This window comes from Carettochelys insculpta, chromosome 6 (genome assembly GCF_033958435.1).
Source record: "Carettochelys insculpta isolate YL-2023 chromosome 6, ASM3395843v1, whole genome shotgun sequence".
NCBI lineage: Eukaryota > Metazoa > Chordata > Testudines > Carettochelyidae > Carettochelys > Carettochelys insculpta.
The window spans coordinates 73,414,573-73,435,879 of NC_134142.1; the positions used below are offsets into that span (position 1 = coordinate 73,414,573).

The 21,307-nt window shown below is 44.9% G+C and overlaps 1 protein-coding gene across 8 annotated transcripts in view; it reads left to right on the forward strand.

The window, feature by feature from the left end:
• PPFIBP2 (PPFIA binding protein 2) overlaps positions 1-21,307 on the forward strand; it is a 260,115-nt gene that overhangs the window by 85,503 nt on the left and 153,305 nt on the right. For all 8 annotated transcript variants that reach the window (XM_074997329.1, XM_074997330.1, XM_074997322.1 and 5 more), the window contains exon 3: positions 6,964-7,178. In XM_074997329.1, the coding sequence (XP_074853430.1) occupies positions 6,964-7,178 (215 nt within the window). The remainder of the gene's footprint in view (positions 1-6,963; positions 7,179-21,307) is intronic.

Below are 21,307 nucleotides of genomic sequence, written 5' to 3' on the forward strand. Positions count from 1 at the left end.
ATGTAAAACAAGGACTCTGAAAAACCAATGCTGGACTGAGAAGGCACAAGATGTCCAGCATTTCACAGACATTAAGGATACAAGAGATTTCTTCAATGCCACCAAAGCTGGTTATGGACCAAGAAACCTTGGAATCAATTCCCTGAAATCAAAGGATGGTAACCAACTCTTGAAAGAAAATGAAGCCATTGCTTCTCACTGGAGGGAGCATTTCAATGACTTCTTGAACTGCCCCTCCACCGTGGTCCTAGAATCCCTCAGCAACCTTGCTAGGGATGATCTTCCTTTCCTGAATGAGGTCCAAGCTGCCATTAGAGCGATGAAGAGCAACAAGGTAACTGGACTAGGCAGAATCCCTGCAGAAGTCTTTAAAGGCAGACCAGATTCTCAAGATCTGGAATAGGGAGCAGATGCCACGAGAGTTCAGAGACACACACATAATCAGTTCCTTCAAAAAGGGTGCCACATCAGATTGTGGAAACTATCATGACATCTCTCTCCAGGCAATGGCAGGGAAGAGCTTAGCTCAAATCCTTGCAAACTGACTCCTGTTACACTCAGAAGAAATTTTTCAGAATCCCAGTGTTTTGACAATTCTGAGGAACAGTTCATGGGATCTTTGCTTCATGACAGTTGCAAGATAAATGTTGCAAACAAAACCCATCTTATGCATGAGTTTCATCAAACTGACCAATAGGTTTGACTCAATCAGTCAGAGTGCCCTGTTGACCATCCTCTGAAAGATTAGTTGCCCCAAATAATTCATTAGCATCCTGAGGCTGCTTCTCAATATGACTGCCACAGTACTGAGCAACAACAGATCTCAAAGTGACTCCTTTGAGGTCAAAATTGGAGTCAAACAAGGCTGCCTCATTGCCATAGTGCATCTTCATTTCCATGACCCTTCACCTCATTGATCACAAACTTCCAGACAGCATGAAGATTGTCCATAGAAGGAACAGGAAGCTTTTCAATCTCAGAAGATTGAAGGCTAAAAGCAAGATCTCTATGACCTCAGTCATGGAGCTCCAGGATGTAAATGACATCATGGTCACTGCTCTTTCTCCTGTAGTACTTCAGACCATCTTAGAACATTTGCCAAAGTGTACGAGATAATTCATTGAAGGGTGATGAAAATTATTACAGGTTTGGTATAACTAGAAACATTGACAAAACTGGGATTGTTTATGTTAGAGAGGAGATAAATAGCAGAGCACATGATAAAAATGTACAAAATAATGGTAAAACAGTAGTGGATGGGAAACTTCTTGTTCCCCTCCCCATCTTATCAAATAACAAGGTAACAGCTGAAGTAATTTAGAAGTTATATTAAAAATGATAAAAGGAAACACTTTTTTTACCCATACTGCATAATTAAACTGTAAAACTCATTGATGAAGGAAGCTATTGAGGCCAAGAATTTAGCTTCCTCCCACCTCCTTACTGGCCTTTATTTGTTGCCATTTTCTTTTTGGATGCTCTGTTCCCTCTTCCCCGCAGCTGCTAACGAGTAGTGTTCCCACTGTCATTTTCTATTCATGGGCAGAAAAAATATGTTTGTGTGCACCAAGGCATATGAAGATGTGCCCTGCCATAGAAGAATATGGTGCCAGTGGTGGGTGGCTGTGGGCACTCTAGTAACCATCTGGGCAGCACCTGAATCTCTCCTGGGTGGCCGCCCAAGCACTCTGCTTACCAGGGACACTGCTAATGGCTGTCTTCTATACTGTCAAATGTTTTACTAAGCCAGGGATGCTATCCAGTTTTACGATATAAGGAAAACAAAGCTCCTGCATATTAAAGCTACAATCCAAATTTCAGAGGCTACGTCTACAATATGAAATAAAATCAATTTTAATAAATTCTACTTTTTAACATCAATGTTATAAACTTGACGTAAATTGTCCGCAGATGTTCTGGAAAGTTGACTTACTGTTTCTCAGGGTCGACTTACCACATGTCCATTGCCTTATTCAAGTTTACTGCATGAGCAAGGCATTGAGGATACCTACCCCAGAGTTTCTTAGCCCTGTTGCATTATGGGCCTTTGTGCCATTGGGCTGTGGGGAAAAAAATATTGTGGCAGTTGCTTGTGGGTGTGTGATGTCACTATCCTAGAATGCAAAGCACTATCCCAGAATTCAGAGCACCTATTAACCATGCAAAAATAAACAAATGGAAGTTTATGCGATTTTCTTCAGTGCAGCGCTAGTGCTGACGTGAATTCTCAAATGCTTCAAGTCATTTCACAGGCTGTTATGGCCACTTTCTGGAATTTTGCACAGTATTTGCGTCAACAAAGGCGGTGGGCTGAGATGATGGTTGTGGATGAAGAGGGAGGAGATGAAATGGATAAAGTGCAGACCAGGAACTGAGAAATGCTGGCTGCCCTGGATGCATTGCTTACAGTAGAGCAGCATTTTTGGACTCATGAAACTAGCACGCACTGGTGGGACCACACTGTTTTTGAGACCTGGGATGACCAGCCGTGGGTGCAGAACTTTCGCATGTGCAATTCTACTTCCATGGAACTTTGTGATTTGCTGGTCTCCACCCTGAAGCACAGCAATTCAATAATGAGACTGGCTTTAACAGTTCACAAGCAAGTTGCAATTACTCTATGGATATTTGAAACACTGACATTTACCAGTCGGTGGCAAATCAATTCGGGGTGGGCAGATCTACAGTGGGGGCCATGGTGATGCAGGTAGTTAAAGTAATATATTGGCATCTTCTGGGAACACTGTGACCCTGGGAGATGTTCAGCACATAGTGGAAGGTTTTGCTACCTTGGGATTTCCTAAATGTGGTGGGGCAATAGATGGCATGCATATCCCCATCATGTCCCCACAAGGGATACTTTTCAATGATGTTGCAGGCAGTGGTAGATCACAAAGGTCATTTCATTGACATCAACATAGGATGATCAGGAAAGGTTTATGACATGTGCATCTTCAGAAATTCTGGTCTGTACAGAAAGCTCCTCGATGGGACTTTTTCCCAGCCTGGAAAATCAAGACTGGTGATGTGGAAGTGCTTATGGTAATACCGGGTACCCTCTGCTCCCTACCCTCATGAAACCATTAACAGGCACTCTGCACAGCAGCAAGGAATACTTCAACTACACACTCAGCAAGTGCAGAATGTTGAGCAGTGGGAACAGGAGCAGTTTGGAGCTGCAAACAGGGAGCTGCTCACAGGGGAGCTTGCCTGGGAGAGAAGGTGAATCTCACTGAGCCAGTTTCATTTTTCTTCTGCCCTTCAAGGCAGCTCTAATATAATCCAAGGGAATCTCTGAAGAAAGGGAAAAACAGATAGTGACGAGTCTACTGACAAGTCTTCTGTTGTGACCTACAAAGCAGGTGCTATGTTTGTCTTCCTCCCAGAAGGTAGAAGGGATTTTGTATGGACCAAGTGCAAGCTGATAGCCATCTTGGAGAAAAGATTAGAGGACTTGAGGCTCAAATATGAACCCTGTGGTCCATCAGAGAAGGTGAGGACTTCATTGACAGAAGGCAGCATTTAGTCCTGCAGGCACAGCAGGCTGAACAACCAATGAGGGTAGCACAAACGAAGGAAGAAAACAGGAGGCATATATCTTCCAGGAGAAGAAAGCCAATTCAGGTATCTCAAATTTGAATGATACGGTGGAAAATGCTGTGGCAGAGACCTCTCAAGGAAAGCATCACAAGATCCCACTCACTGGAAGGTGTGTGATGCATAGTCCTAGGGATGGCAGTTCTATGACCACTACCCCCAAAGAAAGAAGGTGGGTGGTAGTGGTCAGGGACTCCCTCCTAAGAGGGAATAAGTAATCCATGTGCTGTTCAGATCTGGAATCTTGGGAAGTTTGCTGCTTACCAAGAGCTAGAATCCAGGATGTGACAGAGAAACTTCCAGAAATCATCAAGCCTGTGAATTATTGCCCCTTCCTACTTCTTCATGTAGGAACTAATGACACAGTAAAGAACAACCTTGAGCAGATCACTGTGGATCATGTAACTCTGGGAAGGAAAATCAAAGAACATGGAGCACAAGTGGTGTTCTTATACATCCTCTCTGTTGAAAGAAGGGGTCCAGATAGAGATCGTTGAGTCATGAAAGTAAATGGATGGTTGTGCAGGTGGTGTAGGAGAGGGGGTTTGGTTTCTTTGACCATGGGATTCTGTTTTGGGGACAAGGATTGCTAGGAAGTGATGGGATCCACTTAACTAAGAGAGAGAAGAGCATCTTTGCAGGCAGGCTTGCAAACCTAATGAGGAGGGCTTTCATCTAGGTACTTTGGGGTATAGTGACATAAGCCATGAGGTAAGTGGGGAAAGAAGAAGGAACAATAAGGAGGACCCCTGGTTTGAAAGGAGAAGTTAGGCCAATCAGCTACTTAGCTAAGGTGTGCTTGTACACAACCTCAACAAGCCTGGGAAACAAACAGGAAGAATTAAAGGCGTTGGCACAGTTAAAAAAGTATGAGGTGTTTGGAATAATGGAGACTTGGTGGGATGACTCACATAACTAGAACACTGTCATGGAAGGGTAAAACTGATCCATCGCACCAGCTTTATATCCATCTTACAGTCTATGTATCCAATCCATACTTAACTTATGGGCAAGAATGTTGTAGGAGACTGTATCAACAGCATTGCTAAAGTCAAGGTATATCACATCCATTGACTTCCATGTGTCCACAGAGCCAGGTACCTCATCATAGAAGCTAATCAGGTTGGTCAGGCACAGCTTGCCTTTGGTGAATTCATGTTTACTATTCTTGATCACTTTCCCCTCTTCCAAGTGCTACAGAATGGATTCCTTGAGGATCCCCGCCATGATTTTTCCAGGGACTGAGGTGAGGCAGACTGGTCTATAGTTCCCTGGATTGTCCTTCTTTCCTTTTTTAAGATGGGCACTACTTTTGCCTTTTTCTAGTGATCTGGGACCTCTTCTGATATCCATGAGTTTTCAAAGATAATAGCCAAAGGCTCTGCAATGACATCTGCCAATTCCTTCAATACCCTTGGGTGCATGATATGAAGGCTATTGATGTGATAGCTAGAAAGACATTCAGGCTTCGGTGTGCCCTTTAAATTTCCCAAGTTTCCTGGTGATGAATTCAAATCTGGGGGCTTCCTGTGATGTACTTTCTGCGTATATGGAGAGTACCAGAGATGAAACTGGCCAGAGTGGACAACCGTGGGATATTGGGGGATACATATGGGATACTTCTGGAAGCCAATAAAGTTGATTTAAAGAAATGGCATTTTCGCTTTAACATTAATTCGACTTTTAAATTTGAACTTGACACTACATTGACTCACATGGTGGGTGTAATAGTATTGACATTAGTGCTCCCTAAAATCAACCTAATGGTATTTACAATGAAGACAGTGATTTAAAATCGAGCTAACTGCCTTAAAATTGACTTTATGATGTAGCATAGACATAGCTTGAGATTTGGATTTAGTTTGGACTCTCAGTCCTTTGTCAATGCAAGGTGACCATGTGAAGGGAATGGAATTGTTGAATGAGTTGTATTTACATGATACCATGGGAAAATATTTTCCATCCTCATCTTGTTGGGTTTTTTTAAATAATAGGAAGGCATTACATTAGCAACGCATTCTTCTGGTTCCAATTTCCTATCCACCTTTTGGTCATTTTAATCAATGCCAGGCTGATACTTTGGAACTTGGAACTTGAGGCTTTCTCTAACTTCTTCCCTCTGCTAAGATTTTATTGGGGTTGCATGTGTAGTGTACCTTGAGGAAAGAATCTCTCTGTGTGTATTGCTGGAATCTGTTTTAAGAAGCTGCGTCTACACGTGCACGCTACTTCGAAGTAGCAGCACCAACTTCGACGTTACGCGGGGAGACGTCGAAGTCGCTAACCTCATGAGGAGATAGGAATAGCGCCCTACTTCGACGTTCAACGTCGAAGTAGGGACCGTGTAGACGATCCGCGTCCCGCAATGTCGAAATTGCTGGGTCCTCCATGGCGGCCATCAGCTGGGGGGTTGAGAGATGCTCTCTCTCCAGCCCCTGAGGGGCTCTATGGTCACCGTGGGCAGCAGCCCTTAGCCCAGGGCTTCTGGCTGCTTCTGCGGCAGCTGGGGATCTATGCTGCAGGCACAGGGTCTGCAACCAGTTGTCAGCTCTGTGTATCTTGTGTTGTTTAGTGCAACTGTGTCTGGGAGGGGCCCTTTAAGGGAGCAGCTTGCTGTTGAGTCCGCCCTGTGACCCTGTCTGCAGCTGTGCCTGGCGTCCCTATTTCGATGTGTGCTACTTTGACGTGTAGACGTTCCCTCGCTGCGCCTATTTCGATGTTGGGCTGAGCAACGTCGAAGTTGAACATCGACGTTGCCGGCCCTGGAGGACGTGTAGACGTTATTCATCGAAATAGACTATTTCGATGTCGCAACATCGAAATAAGCTATTTCGATGTTGGCTGCACGTGTAGACGTAGCCAGAGGGTGAGAAGGGATGGGCATCATTGTAATAAATCATGTTGTAATCTAGATTTCTTGCTAAAATACAGCAAATGTTGGAGAAGTTGGCTTACTATGGGGTCACAACAACACAGAGACATCTAATGATTGGTAAAGATTATTGTAGGTGGTTCGGACACATTTCAGTGTTTATGGTGCTTTAAGAAATCTGTGCTGGACCCAGTGTCTTTTTTTAAGTGATGTTAATTTCATACCTCTGTCCCATTCTGAGAAAGGACATTTATTTATCTGTTCAAATAACAACTAACTCAAAAATTTATAAGTGCTATCAGAAAGATGTCATGTTCAAAGTGCTGGTGGAAAGATGCCATGTTCATCTTTTCATTGATTGTTAATAATGGCCATAGTGTAGCATCTGGAGGGTACCTAATATAGTATCATAGAATTACATCTACATATTTACTGGTGACCTCTTTTTTTTAAATAAAAATCTCTTTTCTACCTTTCTGTATTACTTGCATTAGGTACTAAGGCAGCCGCAGAATATGCAAATGGCATATATGACATCGTGTCACCTGCTCCATCAGTGTATCTGGGTACATTCCAAATTTTGCATCTGCTAGAAGACCTGAAGATGGCATTAGAAATGCTGGACGATCCTCAAGAGAGAGAAGCATTACGGAATCAGATACCAGGGAGTACAGCAACATGTATACGAGAGTGGCTGGAGGAAAACTTGGTGAGTCACCAAGGTCAGCTTTTCTGTCTGGTTGACCTCATGGTTCAATTCACTTAGTAGTGGAATTCAACCAGCAGCAATCAACTTGAGTTTTAGCACACAGAGGCTGCTGTTACACTACCATTCTCCCATCAGAGGTGTCATGGTAATGAGGCAATTGGAAGCATGCTAATGAGGTGCTGACGTGCATATTCAGTTCCTCATTAGCATAATGGCAGCCACGCAAACAGACTTTGAATTGCAGATTGACAGTGAAGATGGGGGCACCTTCGAAATAAGTGCGCTACTTCGACATCTCCTTACTCCCACAGAACTAGATCAGAGTTAAGGAATTTCGAAGTGGGGCGCTTATTTTGAAGGTGCCCCATCTTCACTGTCAATCTGCAATTCGAAGTCTGTTTACCTGGCTGCCATTATGCTAATGAGGGGCTGAATATGTACATTAGCGCCTCATTAGCCTGCTTCCAATTGCCTCATTACCATGGCACTTTGGACGGGAGAATGGTAGTGTAGCAGCAGCCTTAGTGTACTCCAACTCTCTGTAGTAGACTGGCATAGCTGGGGTTTGAAGGTCTAAGAAAGTGGTAGAGATGATCTTATATCATGTTGGGAGGAAGACGAGCGACAGAAGATGGTAGAAAGAAAAGTGGAAAAGTTCTGCCTCTCCTTCTGTGCCTAGAGAAAAGCAATTGAATCGAGGGGTTTAAAACTGGATACAGAATCTTTCCAGCTAGTCCCTGCTTCAGAATGTGACTGTGTGCAGTGGCACATGCTTTCGAAGTAGCTAATGTGGAAAGGGTTAAAGGGATCTCATACGTTGCTAGCTGTTATGAATGAATGCCTGTAACGAGTGGGTTCTCTGTTGGCAAGCAGCCAGGTGAGCCAATGGAAAAGAGAGGGATTTTTTTAATAGAAGCAGTTACCCTCTGAGGGGTTTTTTCTTCTGTGTGGCCGGAGGAGGGAGAGAGAGATGTTTAATCCTAAGCAGGCTTAATAACTCCAGTAAATATGCAGGCCACAAGATCTGGGCATACAGATATGTAAGTAGAAAGGAAATGTTTAGTTAGACATGATTAGATCATTTTTTATTTTGGGTTTGGTGCAGGACTTCTCAGGCTGGCTGGTGCCACCGCACTGTTCACTGTAACTTGTAAACTGAATCTCATGGAAGTGATTCTCTGTGCTTTTATTTACCTTTAAGTTGCTCGGTAATACCTCGGTAATGCTCCATCACTTTGTATACTTTATCTTTTGTCTTGTTAATATTTTCTGTCTTGTTAATATTTTCTTTTTAAAGGCAATGGTTTGATTCCTGTGCCCTAGAGAAGGGCCTGTACATATGAATGCCTAAGACTGAAAGGTCAGCTGTCAGATTTCAGCTTAATTTCTTTATTTTTGTTTTCAAGCTCTCTCCTAACTGAGGGTTAAGAGCTTGAGGTTACCTCAGAGGGAGACATCCCAAGTGTATCTTCCTGGGTTTTAAAAAGGTTTTTTCTCACTTGGTAGCAGCAACCTCCCAGGGTCAGGTAGTCTGTGACTTCAAGAAGCTTTTAAGCAGAAGCCCATAATGACAAGGAATTTTTAAGGTCTCTTGTGGGCCCTCACCTTCTGCACTCTGCATGTCAGAGTGGGGATCAATCTTAGCAGTAGCCTTCTACATTGTTTTGTCCTCGCTCAGGGGTATTCTGACCCACCCCTTGTGGGAGAGGGCAGAGAACATTGGGGGGACATTCACGAATTGCTCCTAGGTATTGCAGCAGAGCATGGAAGGCAAGGTTAGGAAGTAGATAGAAAAGGTGACTGAGGCTCACTGAAGTGGTGAGTAGGTCATTGGGCAATGAAGAGGCCCTGTGTAGGCAGGGGAGAAGAAATAGGTGTAGTAGAATGCTTATCCTCAAAGAAGACCTGCTGCTACAGATTTGTGGCTCTTAGGTTATCAGGATGAGTGTTAAACAAGTATTGTCACAGCTTCAGAAATGCTTGATTGCATGAATGAGTGAGTGATGGCAGTTTTGGTTGACTCCACCAAACCATTTTGCTCTTTCCTAATTGTGACTATAACTTCTGATGTAATGTGCCTCTCCTGCCATAGTTGTTCTGTTAATAAGTGCTAAGGGTTCTAGAATACTTTCTGCCTTTCATGGTCTTTGTTAGCTACTGGCCTGTCTTTGAACTGCCTGTCTTTGAACTGTACAAGAGGTACAGTGTTCTGGTTGGAAGTTTTTCATCTAGGAACTTCTGAATGGAGTGTTGGTGCAGCTTTAGTGGTTTGTAAAATGTTAAATTGAATTTATCAGTATTGGACTCTCTGGGCCAAATCTTGAGGTCAGTTCTTATTCAGTCCTCCCTCTGGCATATTTCCACTGAGTCTCCCACTAAGAGCTCAGGCTGGCTCTCAAGTCCTGCGCTGATGGTATGTAAAGGAAAGTTTTAGTACTTCATATACATGTTATACATTTTCATACTGCCATCCAAATGCAGTTGTCTTTGAACCACAGAGCTCAGGGAAGTTTGGATCTGGGATTTTGCTTTTGTCTTCTTCCTTGTGCAAATATTAATTAAGCTTGACAGCTCTGCGAGGCAGGTAATACTGTGATTGTTATTCTACACTGACTTGAAATTCTGCTGTTTTATACGAATCTTGTAATCTTTCCTTCACCTGAGAAATCATCTAAAACAGAAACCAAACTTCCCCTCCAAAACCGTCAGTGTTTGTAGTAGTAAATAGTAAAGCCCTGTCCAATAGGTGACAAACTGGTTTGATTTGAGTGAAGTATCTGAGCTATATGTGTTCAAAACTCACAAATTAGTTGTAATGTGTGCCATATATTTTGGGCCCCTTGTGGAACTTATTAAGGCAACTGAAAAGAACAATATTTCTACCTTTTACACATTTTTTCACTTTCTATGTTAATCCTCAAACTCCATACCACGTCTAGTTTTCACTTACTTATAAGTCTGGGCAGCTTATTAAAAACATCAAATTGCGAAAGTAATTTCCAGAACATTCTCTCACTCAATGATAGCAGCTCTGGTGTGACATCAAGAAAAAGCCTGAGCAAATAACTGAATGTTACATCTTTCACTGAAAGTCAAACTCATGAGCTATGTCTACATGAGAGACTTTTGTTGGCAAAGCTCACGGAGCATCCACACTAAAAATGTGGTACTTTTATCAACAGTGATCTTGGCACTTTTGTTGACAGCCTTCTCCCTCTCTCTGATGAGGCAGAACACTTTTCTCAAAAGAACGTATCGACAAAAATCTTGTGTGGATGCTCTGGTTGGGGGAAGGCCCTCTGTCAACAGACAAGACTTCCGAGTCACCAGGCAGCCTTGTCTGCTCTGCCTCCGGCTGGCTTTTTTGTTGAGAGAGCACCCGAGCAGTTTGACTGCTCTTTCTCAACAGAGTGGATCAACAGAATGATTCACTTTTGTGTGTGGCTGTAATCTGTCGACAGAAGTTTTGTCAGAAGATATCTTCTGACAGTAACTTCTGTCAACAGATCTCTGTAGTGTAGACGTAGCCATGTCACTGGACATGGACATAATATCCAGAGTTCAGAGTCCTGTTCAGCAAACACTTCCAGCACTGAGCAATGAAATCAAAAGATTTTAGTAGAAAGATCCCAAGTGATCTTTCCATCTGCCATGATGTGTGAGGACTAGTGGTCTCCCAAGATATCCAGGAACCAAACCATAAGGGTCTGGATTTGAATACCAAAGCAAAACAAGAGCCAAATACAATCTGTGAAGCATCAGGTAGCAAAGTCTACCGAACAGAGTATCTGCCATTCTGCACTACATCTTATATTAGTATAACTTAGGTCACTCTTGGCTGAATAAATCATAAATTATGCTGCCAGAAGCACCAGTGTTGACAGCAATATAGCTATTGCCACTCGTAGGGCTAGAGTAGTGAAGCTGATGGTAAAGCTGATTGGTAAAGCATCATTTAAAGCTGAAACAACAAAGCCTCACAAGTGGCATCCTTGTAATCAGCAAAGGTCAGTAACTGAACAGAAACAGAGACACAACTGTTTTCTCTTCAGCAAAATTCATAGCCAGAATTCACTCTAGATTTTGCAGATGTTCTCACTTCTGCTTTACCTCACTTCTCTGAGACTATTTCAGATATTCCTGAAGGAATATAAAATGACCAAGTTTTCTCTACAGCATTGTTATGTATTTGTATTTCAGCAAAGCACTAAATCCACTCATTTTTAATCTAAATCAATTATAGCTACAGCCTTTTGGGATTATCTGCTATAGAGTGTATGTAGTGTGCCACGGAATTTAGTTATGTTTATCAAGTGAAAATCCAAAATAAGAACATAAATAGTAAGTTTTATGCCCATCATTGCTTACCTGTATTTTTGTAAATGTCTACTTTGATCCTGTACTTTGGAAAGGATTGTTTGTGACTTTTGTTGTTCATGTAGAAATTAATTTTGTTCTGACCCAAAACCCACCAGAGTTAATGGAAAGACCTGTAAAAACAGATAGTGATGCATTAGTAAAAGTAGTGAGACCACAAGCTCATGCCACACATCTCTAACTCTCGCTCAGTCTGATCAGGGAACCGCAAGGTTTCTGAAACTACAGAAGGACTATGTGGAGTCATGGTTCTGAAGCTGCTGACATTTCAGTTTTAAAACATAACCCAAATGTTATGACATAAATGGATGTGGTGTAACTAGTTGTGGTTCCTAAGTATGAAAAGGCTGAATGCATAACAGAAAGAAATACTCTTGAGAACCCAGATGTACAAAAATTTCTTGAAATGGCAGCCCCAAAAGCTGTGTGAAAGCAGTTTGGTCAACCAGAGAGAGAGGAAGGAGGGAGGATACTGATGCTGTCTGACATGGTGCAAAATGAAAGTTAAGAGTATTATGGGCAACTGTCTGTATAATGGCTTGGGTATAGTGCCACAGTTATTTGCTAAATATTTCAGCAGTGAAAAGACCAAATGACGTATCACAAAGAAGGTAGTAATTTCAGCATTAAAAATTAACCACTGACTCTTCTTGACTTGGTCAGCTAAATTATACATATTTAATGACCATTTCATTTTGCTAACTCCAAAAGAAATTCTGGGACTCAACAAGGACTCAACATTTATCTTATGCATTACAAGGACAATTTCCCCACCTTTGATATTCCCAGGAATGGTGGGCATCCCACTTAACTTAATTTACTCTTCCCCGATGTCCTCTTAATGATAAGTGACTAAACCTTCCCCCCTTGACATTTTTTCTCCCCCTCCTCCTTTTTCCCTGCTTGCTTTTTATATTTCACTGATTTTTCAGTTCTGCTCCATAATCTGAAGAAGTAGGATTTACCCAGGAAAGCTCATTGCCTAAAGAATAATTTTTAACAGTTTCCACCCCACCATCAACCTCAGCCTGGACCAGTCCACGCAAGAAATTCACTTCCTGGACACTACTGTGCAGATAAGCAACGGTCACAGAAATACCACCCTATACCGCAAACCCACGGACCGCTATGCTTATCTACACACCTCCCTCCAGCTTCCATCCAGGGCACCCTACACGATCCGTTGTGTACAGCCAGGCACTAAGGTACAACCGTATTTGCTCTGATCCATCAGACAGAGACAAACATCCACAAGACCTTTACCAAGCTGTCCTCAAACTACAATACCCACCTAAGGAAGTGAGGAAACAGATTGATAGAGCCGGACGGGTACCCAGAAGCCACCTGTTACAGGACAGTCTTTGCAAGGAAAACAAGAGAACACCACTGACCATCACATACAGCCCCCACCTAAGGCCTCTCCAACGCATCATCAGTGAGCTGCAACCTATCCTGAACAATGATTTTTCACTCTCACAGACCTTGGGAGGCAGGACTGTCCTCGCCTACAGACAGCCTGCCAACCTTACACACATCCTCACCAGCCACTACAAATCACAAACCAGTGGCTCTAGGCCTGGAACCAGCCCCTGCAACAGTCCTCTCTGCCAACTCTGCTCACATATCTACACCAGTGACATCATCACTAACATCAACCATACCATCAGGGGCTCCTTTACCTGCACATCTACTAATATAATATATGCCATCATGTGCCAGCAATGCCCCACTGCAATTTACATTGGCCAAACTGGACAGTCTCTATGTAAAAGAATAAATGGGCATAAATCAGACATCAGGAACAGTAACGTACAGAAGCCTGTGGGGGAACACTTCAATCTCCCTGGACACTCAGTGACAGATTTGAGGGTGACAGTCCTGAAACAAAGAAATTTCAAAAATCAAATGGAGAGAGAAATCTCTGAGCTGCAATTTATTTGCAAATTTGACTTCATTAACCAAGGATTAAACAGAGACTGGGAGTAGCTTGCAGCTTACACAAACAGCTTCTCTGCCCTGGGTGTTGCTAGCTCCCCATTAGACTCTGACAAAGGCTCACATCCCCCCTGTCTGATCTGACTTGTTTTTTCTTCTTTTGATAAGTACTATTGATACTGGGCCATTTCCACCTTGCTGAATAGACCTTGTCATCTCTGGCCCTCCCTCTTACTGGGACCCCACTCTTTAAATACCCCTCTGAAACCACCAACCCCTCACTCATTCATCTGATGAAGCAAGTCCTTGCCCACGAAAGCTTATGCTCCAAAATATCTGTTAGTCTGTAAGGTGCCACAAGACTTCTTGTTGTTCTTGAAGCTACAGACTAACACGGCTACCTCTCTGATACTTACCTAAAGAATAAAATTCTTAGTCTTCAAGGTTCTACAGAACTGCTTGCTTTGGTTTTTGAAGATACAGACTACCCCTCTGAGGCTTTTCTGTGTGTTAGGCCCTGCAAAGATGAATTTCTACCCTAAGAATGTTTGGCTCCATTTCACCTGAGACTAATTCTAACATGAATTTTAACTAGGGTGACCATATCCCCCATCCTGAATACAGGGAAGTGGGGAGAGGGGCCACTGTCCTGGGGGACGTCCCCGGCTGTACCACGCCTTGCAGCCCCACTTGTGTGCTCCCAGCCTCCCCATGCCTTGGGGAGCAGGTAACTGGGTGGCAGCTGCACAGGTGGGCTACCGGTTCCCCATGCCTCAGGGAGCCAGGAGGCAGCCATCCTCTGTGCCCCAACATACCTTTCACTCTGCAGGGTTCCTTGCTGGCTCCCTCTGGCATAGCAAGAGAGCATGTGACTATGTGACCTGTGTGCTGATTGGGGGAAAAGGTCATCCATCAGGGGGCCAAATATGGGGCAATTAGCCCCTGTGTTAAAATAAGTTGGGACGCTTTCCTGGTGCCCAAAATACAGGCCTGTTCCACTAAAAAAGGAATGGATGGTCACCCTATTTTTAACATGTTAAACTCTAGTGACAGTCTAGTTTCATAGCTTGTACAATGTCTGTAGCTATTTTAAACCACTTCACCATGGAGCATTGTGCATTGGCCATTAGCTGACTCTCAAAAACATGGCAATATTTTCCTGACCATACTCACTTTGAGAAATGTAACTCTAAAAACTTGAAAAATCTATTTGCCAGAGTGTGAGGAAAACAGAATACACTCATCCTTTGTTAAACGAGGACTTCATTTATGAGTACTCACTTAAATGAGGGACACATACCTATCTTAGTTCACTCCACAAGTGAACTCCCCCTGCTAATATGAGCCCAACCCTACTCCCTGTAGCTTCAACCCCCCATAGTCTGACCCCTCAACCCGCTGCAGCCAGACCCCCATCGCAGCCTGACTCTCTCCCCACCAGCTCCTCAGCCAGACCCCGCTGCTGGCCCCACAGCCCCAAACTGCAGCAGCCTGACTGCCCCGCAGCCCCAAACCCTGGCAGCCAGACCCCCCTGCTTCCTGTACCTCCCGCATCCCCTCAGCCTGACCCCCCCATCGGCCCCGCAGCCCCAAACTGTGGCAGCCTGAAACTCCACCTACCCATGGACCCAACCCGCCCCCAGATTTTAATCCTCCTTCCTGCTCATGGCCCAAACTGCCCCCATCCTTTAACCCTCCCCAACCCAAGGTTCACTTACCTTTCAAAAGCAGCACCACCTGCTGCCACTCCTTCTCTGAGTTAGGAGCACTAGGAACCAATCAGAGACTTTTACCTGTATTTAATAGGAATTTAGTGTCCCTCTTATGAGTTTTCACCTACGAGCAGAAAGTTGGGGACCAATTGTGTTCATATAGCCAAGGACGAGTGTAGAAAAATCTGAAATACTATACCCAGTGCACCGAGTGCCTGTCTGTTACTGTGGGTGCTGCTGCACTCATCAAAATATCGTAACAAGAATTTTGTGTTTGATTAAAAACTATATATTTTTACACTAAACATTTCCATATCCATCATTACGTTATCTGGAGCTCTCAAATAACTGGTGCTTTTACCATAAGTAAATATTAGTTACATATGCCATAAGTACAGTATGGTGAAAGTAAATACAAATACATACAACAAATAGAGTATAAGTTTACAGTGTTCAGTACTACTGTTTTTGGTAAATAAAGTACTCTGCATACATTTTTGTTTGTTTCTTAATATCTGATCTTGTTTTTTCTTTAGTCTTCTGCATTGCTAGGGATACCTTTCTATTATCCAGAATATGTGAATATCCAGCAACTTCCCAGTCCCAGGGCTGCTGGATATGAAAGAGTTTATTGCAGTTAATTTTTGCGCCAAGGCTAAATAGTAACATTTCCTAATGTTTTGTGTTTTTAGTGTCAGTAAATTTCATGAAACTTCAAATGTCAATTGCAGCTCCTTGTGGCTGGGTCTGAATATGTATTTCCCGATGTAGCAGAGAATGTTTGAAGTTGCCAAGAATGTGTAAATTTCTGTGAATGAGCAAGTAAACAGTAACTTCTCGCTAAGCACTGGTGAGACTTCCTTTACATAAGCTAAAGGAAGTCAGCCAGTTATTGCTAAAACTACCACGGAAGGCCTACCAGTATTAGAGAGCTATGTATAGTATGCCCTGCAACTGGGAAATGCTCCAAACTCTCCTGCACCTGCTCAGGGAGTTCTTTTCATCCAGGGTATGTAATAGGAGCCTGGCTTAATTATGCTTTCATAGAAGATGGGGGAAGGGTGGGACTGGACTGTTTGATGTCCTTTGCAAGTTAAAGTCTTATTTGTCCTGCCTACATTCTGGTGCTTCCACATGCAGAACTCCAAATAACCACTTCAGAGTTTTAGTTCTGAAATGAAAAGTGTTTCTTCTGCCCAAGAGACAGCCTGTTTCTCTTTTTGGCATGCTGCTGGGTCCAAGTATGCTAATACCTATCCTTTGTATTGGGCTTCACACCCAGGGAGAGTCACTTGGTCTTGACCAAAAGGCTGAGAACCAATTGTTGGACATGTTTTTTCCAGTCATTTCTCACCACATATAAAAGGGATGTTTCTTTTTGCACAAATAGCCTGATTTTTCTTTTCAGCATATTTATGCTCTACAAATGAAATGTCCCCCCCGTTTTGAAATTTCAGCCCCCCCCCCAAGTGTTCCATCCCCCCACTTTGAACACCCCTGAGTTACAAGGTAGTGTGCTTCTGTCTTTTCTCTCATACCTGCAGAAGTCACTGCAGTTTCAGATCAGGCTAGATCAGAATGTCTAGTCTGACCTTCTTTATATCACAGGGCATTAATTTTCATCTAGATCAGGGCTACGCAAAGTGTGCGGGTGGGTCCCTGGGGTATGTGGGAAATTTTGTAATTTGTGGATGCAGCAGGATTGGCTGCTGGGTCTCAGTCTCATCAGTCTCATTAAAAATGTTGAAATGTGTTACTGTTTCATGCACGTGTATTCACATTCGTGTACTGATTAATAAAGTTTTTACTTTCTGCCTAGTTTTGTACACATGCCAAAGGGTTTTGGTTTTTTTTCATATGAACGTACCCGAAATGTCTGTTGGTATGGATTACATTAGACGGGTGGCAGGGGATGGGTGGTCCAATTGCAGGGATGAAAAGTTGGGCCAAACATAAAACATTTGCTCACCCTGACCTAGCTAAACCTCTGTTAAAATGAAAGACTTCAGTTACTTCAAACACTTCAGTGTTCAGGAGACTAAATTGTGTGCTGCAGGGAGAGACCAAAGTGTCACCAATGTCTGAGGCCCTTAATAGCAGGGAATTGATGAGGGTGAGATGCCCAGATGATATTAGCAGGCAAAACAATGCCCTGTGCTACAGAAGGGAAAGTGAAAAACTTTGTCAGATCATAACCATTCTCCTAATGCAGAGCTTCGTATGCTATTAAGCACTGTACAGACTATCCCATTCTTTCTGTAGCCCATGAAAAATGAATGACTGAACATGGGAACTCATAGATTGCCAGAGTCAAAGGCCAGAAGAGACCACCATAACCATCTGGTCTGATCTCCAGCATGCACCAATGGGAGAATTTTTGGATTAAAGCAAATCCTTTAAAAAGGTGAATAGTCTCAGAGGCAGCTGTGTTAGTCTGTATCATCACAAAACAAAGAAAGCAGTCCTATAGCACCTTAAAAACTAACAATATTATTTATTAGGTGATGAGCTTTTATGGAAAAGACCCACTTCTTCCGATCTGGAGAGTTACTAAGACTATGCCTATACTACATTACAAAGGTGTTCTGTCGACAGTAAATTGACAGAACATGGCACTTCTGTCAATAGCATTCTCCCGATCCCCCAGGAGGCGGAATGCCTCTCTCGACAGATCTCTGTCAACAGAAGGCCAATTTGGATGTTCTGGGGGACCTTCTGTCAACAGAAAAGTACTCCATGGCACCAGCCAGCTGCCCCGAAGGGGTGTCCTGTCCACGGCAATCACAGCTCTATGGTTCCTGCCTCCAGCCATTCTTAAAGCTTCAGGGAGCCCCGGAGACCTGGTGGCAGGAAGCTGAGAGTGGGAAAGCAGTCCAGCAGGACACTGTCTGCTCAGTGCCTCAGAGCCATTTCTTGCAGCTGATCCCACTGACATGGCTGCAAGCAAGCCAGCACCCAGGGCCCTTCAGGGAGCAGATGGAGGGATCCCAGGAAGCCTCCCAGGGCACAAAACACCAGGCCTCCTCCTGTGGGCCAACAAGGAGATCCTCTTGGACCGCTCTGCGAAGAGGCACAACGCCCCCACATACACCCAGCTGGCCAGTGCCTGATGGCACACGGCCACCCTGCCCAGAGCATGGACCAGGTCCTGGCAAAGGTGGTAAAGCTCTGGCAGAGGAACGTCCAGGCCCAGGATGCCAGATAGAGGTCGGGGCAGGGCCTGCCACTTGCCAGTATTACAGGGAGCTCCACCACCTCCTGAGGGATGACACCACCTCCCCTCTGCCCACCCTTGTGGACACTGCAGAGTAGGCCCCCCACCGCACTCGGAGCCCAAGGAGGAGGAGAAGCCTGGGACCCAACCCCACTGGAGCCAGAGGCAGACCGAGGCTAGTGGGACCACCCTGGTCATTGCCCTTGACTCTGGCCCCTCCAACCAGGTCACCTCTAGGGCATCCCCAGAGCTCTTTAAGAGTCTCACTGGTAAGTATCCCATGCATTGCACACCCCAGGGCATGGGAGGTGGGCGGACAAGGTGTGCTGCCAGCCTCATCAGACCGGCTTGGGTGGGACCTCACGCTGAAGGCCTGGTATGTGGAACCATGTGCATTGCAGCGTGTCCAACCCAGATCCAATAGGCAACCCCTAGTTACAGGCACCAGCCTGATGCCAGCCCCACAGTAGCCCAGACAAGCTCCAGGACCCACACTGGAAGTGGGCTAGCTGCACAGGCACCAGCCCAACCTCAGACACAGCACCAAGGAGTGCGGCTCCCAACATGTGGGCATGCCTACAGGCAGGAGGCAGCACCTATCCCCACAGGCAGTGCTGCAAGCCTCACATGTGGGCTGGGGGCCCAGGGAGGGCCAGACTGTGCCTGGCTCACCCTCCACCCCTGTGGGGACCCCTCTGAGGCTGGCCAATAGCTTATCAATTGGTGGGGGAGGGAGGCATAATGGTCAGCCCAGTCCCTGAAGTACCACAGAGTCCTTGGACAGCAGAGGCCCTCTGTGCAGGCCACACATGCCTGTGTACCCAGGGGGTGTTGGTTGCTGCTCACCGAGGGAGGCAGGGCCTTGGGAACTGTGTTGCATGAATGACTCACTGTCCCTCCTCCTTGTCTTCCTTACAGCTGCACCTGCACCATCCAAGGGCCAGACCAGCCCATAACCAGCACTAGGGCAAGCTGGCACCCCACCACCTCAAGGGTGGGCCCACAACCAGAGCGGATGTTGTTGGCCAGATGAGGACGTCCCAAGGGCCCACACTGCCACCCACTGGAGGCTGATGGTCATATTGGAGCAGCGGTTGCGGGACAGCTGGGATTGTCAGGCATGTGAACGGGAGTGGCGGACGTGGGCCTAGCACCAATTGATGTCCTGCTTTGACGCTGCCACCAGTGTCTAGCAGGCCCTTTTGGCCCAGCCACCTGCATCTGCCACCCCCGTTGCCCCCGGAACAGGCCAGAGCTGCGTACCCAGCCTGCCCACCTGATGTAAATATCCATGAACTGTCCACAGTGGTCAATCAGAGCCTGCAGTACCATAGAGAAGTACTCTTTTTGTTCAGTGTACTTGGTCGCTCTGTGGTCTGGGTCATGGATGGGAATGTGGGTCCTGTCAATGGCCCTGAAGCAGTTGAGGAGCCCCAGGGTGGCTAATCCAGCCACAGCTGCATCAAGGTGTGCCAGACGGACGACCTACTGCAGGAGTGTGTTGATGGCTGTCATGACCTTTAAGGGGAGGGGACTGAACACACTGTGGGAGGAGGCCCCAGAGGGCTTCATGTCCCCCTGCCAGCTCCTCCCCCCGAGTTCTCTGGGTGCCCCTGTTCCCCTTGAGAGGCTTCCACCCACCAGCAGCAGGGCTGCACGAGTGTGGGACAGCATGATCCTCTGGGGATGGGGCGTCTCTCCCACCCCAACCTCACCCCTCACATCCCCAAACCCACCTCCTGGGGGGTCTCCTTGGAGTGGAACACCCCCCGCATGCAGGACCTGCAGCTCAAGAGTGCCTTACCTGCAAGAGGACAGGCCTAATGATGGACTTGCCCACACCAAACGTGTGTGCTGATCAGTTCCCCGGCTTCTGCCAGCGGCTGCCACCTGGTTCCCAGCTCCCCACCTCACTGTTGGAGCCAGGAAACTGACCAGCCTGCGCTCTGGGAGCTGGGAGAATGATCAGTTTCCTGTCCTCTGTGAGTGGCAAGGAGCACAGTGGCTCAAAGGAGACTGGAAACTCCGCAGCACTACAGTGCTGGTCAGTTTCCTGACTCCCGAGTTATGCACAAATTGAACTTACATGGAGGTTGCCAAGAATTCAGCTATATTACGTTAGTTACCTTTATCAGCTGGATCTGTAATCATGTAAAAAATTGACAAGATCTTCCTTCACATAAAACAAAGCTGATGGACATATTTTAGTGTCTAATTCTTTGTTGATCGAGTACCAGATTAACCATTCCATTATTTTACCTGGGATTGACATCACGCTAACAGGTTTATAGCTCCCAGGGACAACATCCTCTTATAAATGAAAAAAACAAACAAAAAAAAAAAAAGAACCTCAACAGCCATCCTCCAGTCTTTTGTGAATTTCCCTAGTTTTCCAAGGTTTGTTTCCGTTTTTCATTAGTTCTTCAGGGAACTCCTCAATTAGTTCCTTTATGACTCTTGGGTATAAATCATCTGGGCCCATTGATTTCAAAATTTTTAATTTTAGTGGATTCTAACTCATTTGTTTGTTGCCAATATGTTTTTAAAATGCCTTTTTTGTTATTTTTATGCCATTAGCCATTTATACTTCATTGATTTCTTTGGCATCACTTATCAATAGCATACTTATTTTACTTGTAATTCACGTTTATTGCATTTAATTCTTCTTTCTCTCTCAAATCCTCTTAACTAAGACTGTTTCTTGCATAGTTATAATTTTTTTCATGGTCTGTAAAGATATGGCTTTTTGGACATTCAGTAGAATATCCTTGAACAATTCCAATTTTCATTAAAACGTCTCACTTTAATTTTGATATGCTTCATTTCAGAACTGGTGACTCTCCTCCCCCAGCCCGGATCTGCTGGAGGTTGCAGTCATCCACACAGAATTT